The sequence below is a fragment of the Musca autumnalis genome, unplaced genomic scaffold (genome assembly GCF_047663935.1).
Source record: "Musca autumnalis isolate F117 unplaced genomic scaffold, ASM4766393v1 scaffold_4, whole genome shotgun sequence".
Classification (NCBI taxonomy): Eukaryota; Metazoa; Arthropoda; class Insecta; order Diptera; family Muscidae; genus Musca; species Musca autumnalis.
Window position 1 is genome coordinate 42,539,692 of NW_027411977.1, and position 16,152 is coordinate 42,555,843.

Here is a 16,152-nt window from a genome sequence, read left to right on the forward strand (position 1 = left end):
GACACATGGTGGCTTCCAAAAATTATTTATAAATCCACGTCTATGGGACACATGGAGGGCTCCAAAAATGATTTAGAAAATCTTCGTCTATGGGACATATGGTGGGCTCCAAAAGTTATTTTAAAAATCCACGTCAATGGACACATGGTGGCCTCCAATTTTTTTTTTAAATCCACGTCTATGGGCACCTGTTGGCCTCCAAAAATTATTTTAAAAATCCACGCCTATGGGACACATAGTGGCCTCCAAAAATTATTTAAAAAATCCACTTTTAACTGACACATTTGGCCTCCAAAAATTATTTAAAAATCTGCGTATATGCGACACATGGTGGCCTCCAAAAATTATTTAAAAATCCAAGTCTATGGGACACGTGTTGGCCTCCAAAAATTATTTAAAAAATCCACGTCTATGTTGGCTTCCAAAAATTTAAAAATCCATGTCTTGGGACACATGGCCTCCAAAAATTATTAAAAAATCCACGTCTATGGGACACAGACATCCGGACATGGGAGGGTAATAGTGAAGTATCTTTAGTTTCAATACTAGAAATCAAGTGTTCTTTTTAGCGAAGGCACATTCTACGAACGTTTATGGGTAGGGTGTCCAAAAAACCGGTTTTTTCAAACAAAACGGTTTTCGGTTAACCGAAAATTTCAGTTTTTTCAAAAACCGGTTTTCGGTTTTTAAAAATTTTCAAAACCGGTTAACCGGTTTAAACCGGTTTTGTAAAATAGGTACAAAATTGCTCATAATTGATAAATATTTGATTGAAAATGTGCGGCAAGGGGTAAATTAAGTATAACTAATTCTTTATTATATAATTATCTGATAATATCCTTGTTATTTAAAATTCAACCTTAAAGTGGAGACAGCAAACATAAGTCAGAAATTGTGCTCTTAGAATGGTAAAAGCCCTTACAAATATACGATTGTGTACCAAAGGAATTAAATTTACATTTTATTAAGTCTGGATTCTCCTTCTTGCATTGAGAACCTCAAATTATCGTGCCGGAATCAAAATGTACTTTGTTATCGTTACCCTTTACAACCTTAAATTCGACAAGTTCTTAGTTTACTGTAATATTTCAAAAACGTATGAATAACGTCATTCAAACAACCGTGTGATATTACGTATACGCAGTTTTTTCATAGATCGTTCAATTGAACTATATTGGAGTTGTGCCATTTTACACTAAATATTTTCAAGTTTAAAGGTATCTGACATTTATAATTTAGCCGTACCTTTTGTTAGTTATGTTTAGTTTACTTTCAAGAATACAATTGTAATGAAATTTTAAAAATATTACTACTTTTTTAAAACCGGTTAACCGACACAAATAACCGGTTTTTTCGGTTAACCGAAAATAACGTTTTTGGCGAAAACCGGTTTCGGTTTTGTAACTCAAAACCGGTTAACCGGTTAACCGGTTTCGGTTTTGGACACCCTATTTATGGGTGCTCTTAAGTGGTGAGTTTGTTTTACTCCTTCTTTGGGTTTTCCTTGCAAGAATTTTTCCCCTTGCTGTAACCCATGTTTTTAAGGTACTTTTGTTAAAATAAGCTCCCCATTCCTCTCCACCATATGTGGTGAAAATCCGTGTATTTTAACTTTAAAGATGCAAATAAAATTATTGGCAATCCTAGTTATGGCTCGCTGAAAGCTTATTTCATACTATAACATAATGTTCAATTTGTTTTTTCAGAAACTCCACTAAACTTTAAGCTTTTGTATACAAACTAAAAGCTTAAGCTGACGAAGGCTGGAACAAATCAAGGACCGAAACCGGAAAGGAATGCTGACACCAAATATACACAACAATTATTTATTATAAGAATAAAAACCAAACACGAAAAGCTTTAGAATATAAAAGCTCTTAATACAATTACTCGAATATATTTCCTTAAAAAGCTATTAGCTTTGTTGCTGTTATACAATTATTTCAAAATCATATAACAGACTTTCGTAACGGTAATCCAAATACCAAGAACGAAAAAAGTTACTCCCACCATTTACTTTAAACAAAAGAGAAAAATTAGGAAATTTTTTTAAAACTACAATTCCAAATTAGCCTAAGCAAACATATCCCCAATTTAACAATTTAAATTAAACCACAACCCTAACACCAAAACAATCAATTAACCCCCAAAAAGGAAAACTTTAAAAGTTTTAAAATAAACAAAAAAAAAGGAGACAATTATTTAATAGGAAAAAATAGAAAACAAAAGAAAACACCAATCAAGCAACCTTCGAGACTAATCTTAACTAAAAAGAAAACCAAACAAAAGAAACAACAACAAAATGTCACAAATACCCGATGATGCCAGCAGTATGAGCGATGATGTGTTCGAAGATCCTGAGACCACACAAAGGCGTGTGGAGGAGGCCAGACGTCGCAAAGAACAAGAACAGGAACAATATAATTATACAAGGGTTTCTGGATATTCCGGTGATGGCGCCTTGGCCTCATCGGAATACTGTCGATCTCAGGCACCCTCATCGGGTTATCCCGGCTATCGACCACCACGTGAAGCTTTACAAATGTATGCCTTGGAAGATGCTGGCTATACAATAGCGGACTATGATGATGATTGGCGTTCATATCACTATGATGAAGTGGGCATGTTTCAACAACCGGTACATCACCAGCCACCCTTTGATGATACGGTGAATCATAAGGTGAGAGGGAAGTGTTAAAAAAATTGTGTGGTTTTTAATGAGAAAATTTGCTTAATTTATATTTCAGACTATATTACTGGGCGACTCAGGTGTGGGTAAAACATCATTCCTTGTCAAATACAATACTGGCGAATTTCGTTTGGGCTCTTTTTCGGCCACCGTGGGTATAGCTTTAACGGTAAGTCATTTGACAACTTGTTTTTGTTTGTATGTAATTGTAACTCTGCCGTAAAGAAAATCTTTAAATGTTGCTAAACATAATGTTGCCGTACATGTTTATGGAAGCAATTGCAGTGGAAGTTACTCCACAGCACAGTGTTGAAAATAACATCAAAAAGTTGTTAATTAAATATTGTAAGGTAAGTTTTAAATTCATTAAATCATCTTATTATAATTCTCATAAAACCATATTTATATATGGTACTGGGATTCGAATGATTACTATTATATTCTTCATCAGGATAAAAAGCAGTGTCGTAACTCCGTCTTACAGTAGTTCAGAAATCAATTTTCCTGGGCAAAACCCCCATTTTTTGTTGTCACCGATTGTAAACATATTGAAACTAAGGGAATCTAAAAATTTGATCAAAATATTGAAAGCCGTGATCCTAAAGACGAAAAAAATTTCCCAATTTTGGAATATACGTAACTTTTGCAAATTTCTGGAGAAAGAAACAACTATTTCTCAGAAACTATAACAGATGTTGTGTGTATTGTTTTATGTTAAGCAGGTAGGATTGTTGCCTTTACGAGTTGTTTTAATAAATTATCATAGCGTTTACACTAAGTGAGATACTTTATTATTCCTCAGGTACTAAATTTAGTGAAATTCAAAGTTTAGTGGACTAGAACTTTTAGGGAACAGCTTGAAACAAAGTTCCGTTTTCACAGAATGATTCCCGAGAGTGTCCTCACCATAACGTTTCCCATATAAATTAAAACTTTTTTAACATATGAGTTTTTATAAGAGTTATAAGATTTATAAGAGTTTTATGAAATCCCATTGAGTATTTTTTTCAATTTGGAAAAAAAATAATTTTTCAAAAAAAAAAAAATGAAAAAAAATTTAAAAAAGGTAACCAATTTTTTTTTAATTTTTTGTATTTTTATGGTTTGTTTATTGGGGTTTGACTTTTTTAAATATTTAGAACATATGAAAAAATCAAAAACACACATATTTTGATGCAAAATTTAAAAAAAACTCAAATTTTTAATTTTGACCTTGAGTTCCTCTACAACCGCTAGACCGAATTTGGTGGCTTTTAATATCATCAGTTTATGCTTTTGCACATCATGAATAATAAAAAATATAACATTATGAAAAAGACTTAAGAAACAAACTGTGTTAATTTTTCTAATCACAATAGCCCAATGTTGCTCACAGGCAACATTTGGTAACTCCCTAACCACGAGGAATTTATAAGAATTTTTTTCGCAGAGGACTTATTTTTGCGACTACTAATCATAATAAATATGAAAAATATTGTTATCTCTATGGAAAAAAATCGGGGTTCAAAGGGTTTTTATCTTGGCAGACTACCTCAAGATGTACTCTGGCTTCAGAAAGCATCAAAAAGTTCTCTGTCTATAGAAGCCCTCAAAATGTGTTCTGTCTACCTCAAGAGTCTTCTCTATATTAGAGACCAGAAGCGGTGTTTTAAGAAGTTCTAAAAAGATTTTCTGTTTACAGAAAACTTCAACAGGTTTTCTGTCTATAGACAACCTTAGAACGTCTTCTGTCTATAGGAGACCTCATCGTGTCTACTGTCTATACCTCAACAGGTATTCTGTCTATAGTTTTCTGCCTACGGAAGTGTCAAGAAATCGTCCTTCTTTGAAGAATTCAAGAGGTCCTCAGTGTTCTCTCTTCTGAAGACCTCAAGAAGTCTTATTCAGGTCTTTTATATATGGTGTTTTGTCTATAGAAGCCTTAAAATGTCTTCTGTCTATAGAAGGCCTTAGGAGGTCTCCTGTCTATAGAAGACCTAAGGAGATCTTCTATCTATAAAAGACCTCAGGAAGTCTTCTTTTTATAGAAGACTTCAGAAGGTCTTCTGTCTATAGAAGTCCTCAGGAGGTCTTCTGTCTAGAGAAGACCTCAGGACCAGGACCAGTAATTTGGCATTTGAGGTTCCCTACAGTCACGAAATTTCTTCACCAACAATTTTCAACATAGGTCTATGTTTTAAATAGCCCCCATATAACGGTACCTCCCGATTTTCGGTATTTTGAGGACTTCAGCTACATTTTTTGTCTGAACTACCCGTAGTTTGACATTTGAGGTTCTCAGTGGTCACTAAACTTCTCCATCAAAAATTGTCAAAATAAGACAATATTTTGCTATAGCCCCTATATAACTGTTCCTCCCAATTGTCGGTAGTTTGGGGATTACTTTATATTTTTTGACCGACATGTCTGTAATTTAACATTTGAGGTTTTCAGTGGTCACAAAACTTCTCCATAAAAATTCTCAAAATAGGTCCGTGTTTTGCTACAACAAGAATCTGTATTCCGTAACCATAGACCAGGACATCCATCTTCACAATCCATAAGGGGAACAGAGTGGCCGTAGTGACCGAATACGCGTTCAGACTTTCACAAATGACATTGGGGAATGTAAACAAAGCCAAGAGCGGGTGAAATACAGGGATGGTACAGGTTAAACAGATTCGGAGATATCACCCCCACTTTTTGAACTACCTGTTTCAGTACTTCAGAACTTCGACCTTTTTTCCTGAATTCCACGTACAACTGGCGTGCACACATATAATTGATTATCCAACGTTTCTAACTTAGCCGGAGTGTAGTCGGTTTGATGCCCTCACACAGCGCAGAGGGCTTGACAGTATCCATAGCTTTTAATATGCAGATCGCCAACAACACTGTCGTATAGTACAGTTTGCTCTGGTGTAGTCCTCGACTAATATGTGTGGAGATGTGCATCAGCGCTATTGAAACTGGATAGCTATTTCTGCTGCTGGAGAGGAGCAAAGCTTCAAGAGTTTTTGCTACGGTCTGTACGATTCACCTTTGCTGGCATGCTTGTCTGGCTTCAGTGATTAGCGAAAGGCTGAGGACTTTCATATGATATTAAACGCCCGGCTAATCAAGCTGTTTCATAGAAATATAGTCAGGGAATTTGCAACATCATTCTTTTTGTATATTGTGATGGTTCCTCCTCCACCGTGGTGCAATGGTATGCACACCCGCCTTGCACACAGAAGGTCGGGGGTTCGATTCCCCGGCCAGGCAACATCAAACATTTTTCAAAGGTGGCAAAATACCCCTCAGTAATGTTGGCGACATTTCCTGAGTATTTCAGCCTTGAACAACTTCTCCACAAGTGGTGTCTTAAGACACGCCGTTCGGACTCGGCGATAAACTGTAGGTCCCTTATCATTGAGCTAATTTGAATCGGGGTGCACTCATTGATATGAGAGAAGTCTCCCTTGTCCCGTATGGGATGTTGTGGAACAATGTATGATGGTTCCTCCTCGGCAGGAAGAGATCTAATAAAACGTAGTACTCTTCTCTTCGCTTTGTCAGCCCCGAAATGCGAGACAAATTGTAGATTAAAATAACATGCTCACCTCATCGCCAAACGTGACAGAGGTCCTATCTTTCTTTTTTGCCTTTCCCCGCAATTCACTTATTCTGGTTCCAATGTTGCAACTCTTCATATGATCTAGCTAATTGTTTCGCTTGTGCTCTCCTACCAACATATTGCCAGTTCCCTAACTGTGTGGTCTCTGGGGTTGGTTCGACGACGCTCGTCACGCTCATTTGCTAGTCCTGCCGGCTTTGTTGAAACATTCGATCTCACTTCGAGTATTCGAATAACAATTATGTAGCAAGCGGCTTCAACTGTGACATCTTTTCGGCTACTCGAACATCATAAGATTGGGCAATATCTGAATCTAGCCCAATTAACTTTCCCACGATTGATGAAAATGCGGCGTTCAGAGGTGATGAAGTCGGGCGGTCTGCAGATGGAGATAATTATAGAGAGATGGATGTATTGTGAATTTGGTTATTGTGATCGGGTTCATATAATTGGTAACTTGGTTTGTGATGGTATAATAGGCTCAATAGTTAAAGGGTTCTTAATGTCCGCTTGCTGACAATAGGATTGTTGCTTTCGGCTTGATATTGATTATGTCTGCTCTCTGGCGATCGGGTTAATATAATATAGTTGACGTTGTCACGGGGTTTATGTATTCGAAGACAATCGGGTTATTGATGTTGACTCTATGACAATGACTCGACAGTGATCGGGTTGATATAGTAGGTTCGATGGTAATCGGCTTATTTTGATAGGGTTAATATAGTCGGCTCGATTTTTTGGTGATGTCGTCTCGAAGAAAATCAGGTTGTTTTGTGTTGATTCGATGGTGGTCGGGCTGTTGCTGTTTCGAAGGTTGATATAATCAGCTCAACGGTGATCGGGTTAATAAAGTCGTATCGATTATAATCGGGTTACTGCCGTCGGCTCCATAGTGGGCGAATTGTTGCTGTCCCGAAAGTGATCATGTTATATAGTCGTCTCAATGGTAATTGTGATGCTGAAGTCGGCTCGGTTTATTGCTGTGGGCTCGGAGGAAATCGACTCGGAAATATGCTGACCATACCCATTCACCTCCGAGCTACTGTCGGTGCTCAGCTCAGAAGTATTTGGGTGATACCGGGAGTACGGTTAGTGAGAGTTCGCAATGAGTGTCGAAATGGCTATGAGCTTGTTGAGAGCTTTGAGCGCTGAGCTTGCTACGAGCTTAGAGCGTGCGAAGCGCAGGGAGTTTGCTAACAGCTGGGGAGTTGCTTAACACAGGGTGCTTGCTAATTTTTGTGTATGAATTATTTTATTCTCTTCCATTTTTATTGGTAGTCGAGTATGACACCCAGGTACTTGGCTTCCGTAGAGAGATTTAATTCCACACCATCCAGTATTGGCGGCAATACTCTGCAATATTTATCTTTATGTTGAACACCAATTGAGGAAGAGTCCTTAGCATTCGGTCAATTCAATCTAAGTTATGATGGAGATGACTTTCAGGTGATTTATACTTGAAACGATAAATTTAGCATGATATGTGCATTGAGCTTGAAACTTGCTAAGAGCTGGGAGTGTGCTAAACACAGGATCGAAGACTTGGTTGACTTGGAGTACCAATCACTGAGACTGCGGCCGAGTCACACAACTATTTTACTAGTATTTTGTCGGCGGTATTCGACGATTTCGGTAAGTAAAACAAGAATATGTATTCGGGCAGTAGCACGACATGAATAAGAATTATTTCTTCAACACTTACATCGAACCTATGTACATGTTAAACAATGGTTGGGGAATGTTGAGTATATGGAATGTTTATGACATTGATGGTATTAAATATTGACCTTAAGGTGGGGTGGATATTACTGCAGGTCGAAGATGGTGTAAGAATTGTATGGAACGGTCATGTTGCAGAATCTTAAGTTGTCTGCTAATAAATCGCAAACAACCCCCCCCCCCCCCCCAACAAAGGTTACTCATCTCGTTTCTGCAGGTTGCACTTCTGAATTGTCATTCTTACAATGCAGAAAGTGGAGTTTTTCCAATAGGTCCTTGGTTTCAAAAGCAGAGCTCGCCCACGTGTTACCACTTACCTTAATATTCCCAATGAACTTGAGGTGCTTCGAGATTGCCTTGTGAAATCTCTTCGCTGACTTCACTCCCTCTATGTCACACAAGATTTTCTTTCAGCTTTGCAAACATCAATTTTATAATTATAGAAACTCCCTATGACCTACTATGCTTGTCAAATGCCCTTCTGCTAACCTTCCTGAGATTTGCTAGTGTCAAATTTTACCACACTAGTTGAGTTCCCCTACCAGGATACACAAGATTTCTCGCAGGAACTCCGGTGAATATTACTAAACTGTATGTTCCCACAACACTCGCGAAGGGACAATGAGTGCATGCCGATTCATATTGACTTAATGCCACGGGACCTACTATTTATCTCCGAGGCCGAGAGGCGTGCCATACATCACCACTTTTAGAGAATGTTTTTATGACTGAAATACTCAGGAAATGTAAGACAACATTACGCCGAGGGGATTTACCACCGCCGAAAATTTTCATGATCTGGTCTGGGATTGAACCGAAGACCTTCTGAATGCAAGATAGGCAAGCTGCACCACGGTGGCTCCTGTAGAATACCAGGTCACCTAAAAAATAATGTATGTAATGGGGTATTACATTAGGGTGCCACGGTGGTACAATGTACACCTGACTTGCATATTCACATTTATCAGCGATGTCAAAAAACCCTAATGTAGGGTACATTTCCTCAGTATTTAAGCCACTTGAAACCTCACGTTAGACTCGCGGTTCGGACTCGGTACAGTAAATGTACGCCCCATATCATTGGTCCAATATGAATCGGGATGCACTCATTGATATGAGATACGTCTCCCTTATCCTTTCTGGGATGTTTACGTAAACGTCTGAAACTATAGAAAAAAATGGAGTAAAATGACACTTACGATTTTTTATTTTCTCATCCTCTTGACCTTTTAAAGGATATTCAAATTTCAAGGGACAACATTTTTCAAAAAAATATTTTAAATACTTGTACTCATCGCACGATGCTGGTGTTGGTGCCATATTAAAGAGGAGAATATTGGCTTTATATAATAATTTCCACTTATTGCATTCAAGGATAACAAGGACATCAAAAATGTCCTTAAAAATTAAATACTAAAAAATCCTTCGAAAATATTCTGCAATTTTGTTCAAAAAAATTATGTTAATATGCTTTATGTAATGCAACACTTCCGAAATTTCAATATCCCTTATATAAAGGCTATACCAAAACCTGGACTTATGTCCATAATTTTTGGTGGGGAAGTTTCTGTACCATTGAGAACTCCAAATGCCAAGTTCCTACCAATTCTGCCTAAAAATGAAGATAAAATCCTTAAAACACTTGAAATCGGGTGGTACCGCTATATGGTGGCTTTACTAAAACCTGGACTTATGTCAAAAATTTTTGGTGAAGAAGTTTCTGTACCATTGGGGACTCCAAATGCCAAGTTACAGCCAATTCGGCCTTAAAATGAAGATAAAGTCCTTAAAACACCTGAAATCGGGTCGTACCGCTATATGGGGGCTATACCAAAACCTGGACCCATGTTCACAATTTTTGGTGGGGAAGTTTCAGTACCATTGGTAACGCCAGAAGCCAAATTACAGTCTATTCGGGTTAAAAATGGAGATAAAATCCTTAAAACACTTGAAATCGGGTGGTACCGCTATATGGGGGCTATACCAAAACCTGGACCTATGTTCACAATTTTTGGTGGGGAAATGTCTGTATCATTGGGAATCCCAAATATCTGAATCAGGCTAAAAATTAAGATAAAATCCTCAAAATATCTGAAATCGGGTGTACCGCTATATGGAGGCTATAGGAAAAATGGGCCCATATATATGTATTGTCATCCAAATCTGAAAAGTTTGCAAAGTTTTAGTTCGGGTGGTACCGCTATATGGGGGCTATAGGAAAAACTGGACCCATATTGAATTTGGTTTCATATTCATGTATTGTCATCCAAATCTGAAAAGTGTGCAAAGTTTCAGATCGATTGGTCAACTGCAACTGTGTGGAAAATGAGTTATCGATTTAAAATGCGTGTTAAATAAAACACCGTAGAACACTGTAAAAATGGACAAATATTGGTTTTGATTTCATATTCATGTATTGTCATCTAAATCTGAAAAGTGTGCAAAGTCTCAGTCCGATTGGTCAACTGCAACTGTGTTAAAAATGAGTTACCAGATTTGAACTAAACGGACCCAAAGCAAGTTAAATAAAACACTGTAAAAATGTTTTGTTTTATTTGAAGAATTTCATGTAAATATTTATTAAAAAATAACATACAAAACTAGGGTATTGGTCAACAGGGTGAGAAAACGAAAAATCGTATGTGCCATTTTACTTCATTTTCCCTATAGTTTCAGAAAAAAATAGTCCGCTACATGTGGTATAAACATTTGTAAGCTCACTTGTCTGCTTCGGGCCACTGTAATGACACTGTTCGCCTGAAACGCTCTCTTAAAATTGAAAGCGTTTTCAGCCCTTTCGACAAATACATACCTCCTACATGTGTCCTGTGTATACCCACAAAACACTGAATAATTATCTGTTAACTCTTATCCTGTGCATGTATATACATTTATAGAGTGACGGCAACATGTTTCTTGGATTTCTTCTGTCTCTGTCTTACTCTCAGCTGGTGTCCTTGAATTCGAGCAAAAACTTGTTGAATGTGTTTGTTTAGATTTCACTTTTACACAGGATGGGTGGGTGGAGGTGGGGTGGAATTTGCCTTCAACAGAAAGGAAGTACAGCATCATGACTGTGACAGTAGAACACCAAAGGCAGGAGTAGACATTTTGGCGCCTTTTTTGCCCCATGGCAATCGACACAAATACAACCAACCACCACACGTATACATACTTTGATATATGTCCATACAAACGGAACCATGATGCTACTGCCTGCCGCCTGTGACGTATTGATGATGATGATGTCTGAACGCATATTTTAGTTTGTAAAGTGTATTCAAACCATTTGGTTGTCAATTCTCTGGTGATACGCACGCACGTACGCTTAACGCAATAGCAAACAACAAGCTAACGGTTTATTTCATTAACATCCTTAACGATTAGCGTTGAATTGTCAAGTCTCAAGAGTAAAATCTTGAAAAGAAAAAAAAAAAATAAATAAACATCTCGTTTGTAGTTATCATTTAAATCGTGTGCAGTTTAGACGAGTGAGTGTGCTTGTCATTCATCGTATGATGATGATGATACGTGAGTGAATTTGTCTATGAACTGTGTCTTTGTTATTGTTGCAAAGTGTTTATGCAAAGCGTTTTTGTGTGAGTGGACTAAATAAGCTCTCTTCGGTGAATTGATGTGCTTGATGTACTCAATGTACTTGATGTTCACATTAGTAGGTGCTTCAGTTGCATAGACCATATAACATACTATTTGTATACATTCGTAAGTGCATACGTTTATATGCATGATGGTGTTGTTGTGCCATCATCATCTGTACTACTGAGAGAGGGGATTATGGCGCTGGTCCTTTGATATGCCCCATTAATAGCAGCAATCTGTTGATGATACTTGAAACTGTTTACCTTGACATTGACTTTGTTTTAAATAAACGTTTAGTAACAGTTAAATTTTATGAAACAACATAGAACAGAGGAGTGTAAACAAGTGTGCATTATTTATTTGTGCTGCTAGCTAAAGCAATGTAAATAAGTATATAATAATCAAAGGAAGTTATTCAACACAAAGAGGGTGCTCTTTGACATTGGTAATGTAAAAATAGACGTTATTTACAATTTGCAAAAAAGTAAAAAACAAATTTGAAAGCAAATACTTGATGTGAAAGTAAAGAATGTTTTGTGATATTAAAGAACTTAAATTGAATTAATAATAATTTATAATCACTCATTGTATGTTAAAATAGTGAAACATAGATTCCAGAAAATTGCTAAAACTATGTGTTTTTACAGTGTTTTTTTATACCATACACCACACTGTGGTAAGGGGTATTATGTCTTTGTGAATTTTTATGTAACATACAAAAGGAAACTAAATAGACCTATAGTTCCTTTTGGGGATATACATATAATCACTTTCTGAGACGATTTATGCATGTCCGTTAGTCCGTCTGTCCATGTATTTTTGTTCGCAACGTATAGGTCGCATTTTTTGTCCGAATCAGCTGAAAATTGGTAATATAATTTTTTTAGCCATAGGAAGAACGCTATTGCTTTTGGTGAAAATCGGTTCAGATTTGGATATAACTCCCATATCTATTTTCGGCCGATTTTACGTATTTGCTGCACCAAACACACTACATACATCCAATTTCGATGAGATTTGGAATGTGTGACTGAATTTGGTATAAAACTAAATGTGCCAAATAACATCGAAATCGGTTCAGATTTGGATATAGCTCCCATATCTATTTTCAGCTGATTTGACGTATTTGCTGCACCAAACAAGCTATATACGTCCGATTTTGATGAAATTTTGGAAAGTGTGCCTGAATTCGGTCTAAAAATAAATGTGCCAAACCACATCGCAATCGGTTCAGATTTGGATATAGCTATACATACAGCCATACATTTTTTCGGCCGATTTGATGTATTTGCTGCACCAAAGACGAAATATATGTTTGATTTCGATGAAATGTGGAATGTGTGACTGAATTTGGTCTAAAAATAAATGTGCCAAATTACATCGAAATCGGTTCAGATTTGGATATAGTTCCCATATATACCGATTTGACGTATTTCCTGCACCAAACACGCTGTATACGTCCGATTTTGATGCAATTTGGAATGTGTGACTGAATTCGGTTTAGAAATAAGTGTGCCAAATTATATTGGTTCAGATTTAGATATAGCTCCCATATATATTTTCGCCCGATCTGTCCTGAACCAATAATCAGTCCATGATTAAGAAATGAATGAGCAGATTTACGCAACCTGCTCCGGGTTTCAACGAAAGTTCCATTGCAATTTGCTTAAACTTTACAAAATGGATCATCTCACTTCTTTCGGTGAAGTGACAGAAGAGAAACTTCATCTTCCAGGCTGACATGGGGTTGGGATTTTAATGTACTCAGCGGAAAACTTGTGGCACACCGTCGTGGCTTTGTGGGAGAACAGGTATGAGCTTATAACAAAACGTCGTTCAATGCCTGTTGAGTTATGCTTCCTTGTGCTCGTTGATGCTGCACTGTCATCACCCAAAGACTATTTGTTCGCCGAGCTAGTAAGTTCTTCAATGAATCAACATTTTTTTTCTGAGCCACTCGACTCTTCCAGAAGTTTCGTTAGTTTTGCAAAAATTAGCTGCTCCATAGGGCATTAAACATTAAAAGCCCTATTTAAATATTGAAAGCTCATAAATGTGGTTTCTCAAAAAGATCATACCTAACAGCGGAAAAACATTCAAAAAAATGCACTCTGCTCAAGACTAAGGTTGAAGAATTCAGATTTTACCCTTCTTCCACATGAGTGAATCTGGAGACGAGATGTTTCAGCCTCCAGCTAACCAAACTCATGATTTGTTTCAACATAACTATTACATAGAGTGTATCAACTTTAGGTGTTGTTCTAAGTTCGAAACATGACATAATAAAATATTTCAGTATTCTGTCTCAAGGTGCGTATGATTACTGAGAGCAGTAATACGTCACATATTCTATATAACTAATTTTATTTTTAGTTATATTAAACATTTAGTTTTGTTTAATCAATATAATTTGTTGAACACACTTATACGTATGTATGTACATTCGCATATCGACACCTCCAAATAATAGTATGCTAAGTCTAAATAGTGAGTTTTGCAGGAGAAGCTCTCAAAGTTTGGAATTTTGTTTGAACTTCAATACTATGCTAAGTCAATATTTGTTTATAACTTCTGTTCGGATTGACCGATCATTACCAAAATTAGACAGAATTTAAGTTAAAGGACGTTCGACACCTCCAAATAATAGTTTGCTAATTCTGAAAAGCGAGTTTTGTAGGACAATCTCTAAAAGTTTGGAAATTTATTTGACCTGCAGTACTATGCTAAGTAAATATTTGTTTATAGCTTCTGTTCGGATTGTCCGATCATTACCAAAATTTGACAGAAATTAAGTTAAAGGACGTTAAATATAAAAATGTAAAGAACTTGAAAACATGCTAAGTCGACTTAGCATACTATTGTTTGGAGGCGTCGATATAATTTGAATACTAATTAAAGATTAACGTTGAAGCTATCTAGTAATAACTAAGCTATATTCAAGGTGTTTATAGGAATATTTTTATACAATTTAATATGTGTTTAAATAATAACAAGTAAAAAAGTATCAGTCGGCTTGGCCGACAGAGATATACCTTCAGCCTGTGTATATTGAAACAATTTTTTTCCAAAAAAACGTATGTATTTAGAGGGATTTAAAAAATTTGGGGCGTATGAAACGACAAAAATGTTGATTAGGATTAAAGAGTAAAAGTTTTGCAGAGGAAATACTTAAAGGAATGGATCGACATTGACCAGCCACTACATATGGCGCCATACGGGGTTTTTACACCCTTCGGGCTGTTTGCTCAAGAAGTGTGGATTTGCCCCTGAAAAAACTTTTACCTTCGTAATTGAGGCAGCGAATGCAAGTTGATTCAACAAAAATCAAATTGATTCGATAGCAGGTTTTAAAGTAAACTAAAGTGGACAAATATAGTCCATGTTTGAACCTGATCTATATGTGGTAGATATATTAGGATGTGTAAAGTACGGGCCAATTCGGCCACTCCCTTCAAAACTTACCGTACGAAAATTTTTTCGAACATTTTTGAAATTTTGTGGGGAAGGTATCTGAAGGTGTGGACCAATATGGCTTATCTTCGAACGTAAACTATGTTTGGACAAAATATTACTAAGACCAAATTTTGGACCCAATCGGCAGATCCGTTCGAGACTTATCTTGCGCTCCAACCACCTCACACGGTGTAATAGGGGTTTTGTGCAACTTTCAGGCTATTTTCTCAAGAAGTATGGACTTGCCCCTGATGAAACTTGTAACGTCGAATGGGGGGCAGTAAATACAAGTTGCTAAAATAAAAATCAAAGCGATTCGAGAACAGGTCCTAAACTGAACTTATCCGAAATTTTGTGTGGGAGGTACCCGAAGGAGTGAACCGATTGAGTCCATATTGGAACCTCATCTAAGTAACATTTCACGAGTTGCAAATTATAGACCAAATCGGTTGCTTCCTTCAAGAGTTATCGTTCGTACAAATTTTCCGAACATTTTCGAACTTTTGTGGGGGAGGTACCGGAAGGAGTAGACCGATATACCCCATCTTCGAACTTAAACTAAGTTTGGACAAAATATTACGAAAGCCAAATTTTGGACCGAATCGGTTGATCCTTTCGAGAGTTATCGTGTGCTCCAGCCAGATAGACAGACAGACAGACGGACGGACATTGCTCAATCGACTCCAGATTGTCTGAAACACATTTCGTCCTAACATACTTGGTGTCTAAAACCATTATTTCGATGAGGCACATTTTGCCCGTATGAAAGTGCATATACCCTCGTTAGCATAAATGCTGAGGGTATAAAAATGGTAAAACCTACAAAAATATCATAAAGGTCAATCTTGTAGAGAATTTTCACAGCTTCAATATTTTCTCTAATCACATTTCGATAGGGCTTGCGGTTTCCAAGCAAAATCGTGAAAACTTAAAGAAACCCTAAAAATGTGAATTTTGATAACGATTTATTTAAAAAGCACTCCTGCGATTTTTTTGTTTTTTTTTGATTTTGCTGATCTATGAACATTGTAGATTCAGAATCCGCAAGAAACTTCCCAGGTGTAAGCTCCTTTCATTTAAGGTTTGTTCAAGAGCA

At 36.9% G+C, this 16,152-nt stretch overlaps 1 protein-coding gene across 1 annotated transcript; it reads left to right on the top strand.

Annotated features, from left to right (window-relative positions):
• Window positions 1–2,302: 2,302 nt before the first annotated feature.
• On the top strand, window positions 2,303–7,661 carry LOC141402916 (ras-related protein Rab-26-like). Its single transcript, XM_073985043.1, has 3 exons — window positions 2,303–2,680; window positions 2,748–2,858; window positions 7,563–7,661. Exons 1-3 carry the CDS (start codon window positions 2,303–2,305, stop codon window positions 7,659–7,661), a joined length of 588 nt encoding a protein of 195 aa, XP_073841144.1.
• The last annotated feature ends 8,491 nt before the right edge of the window (window positions 7,662–16,152 follow it).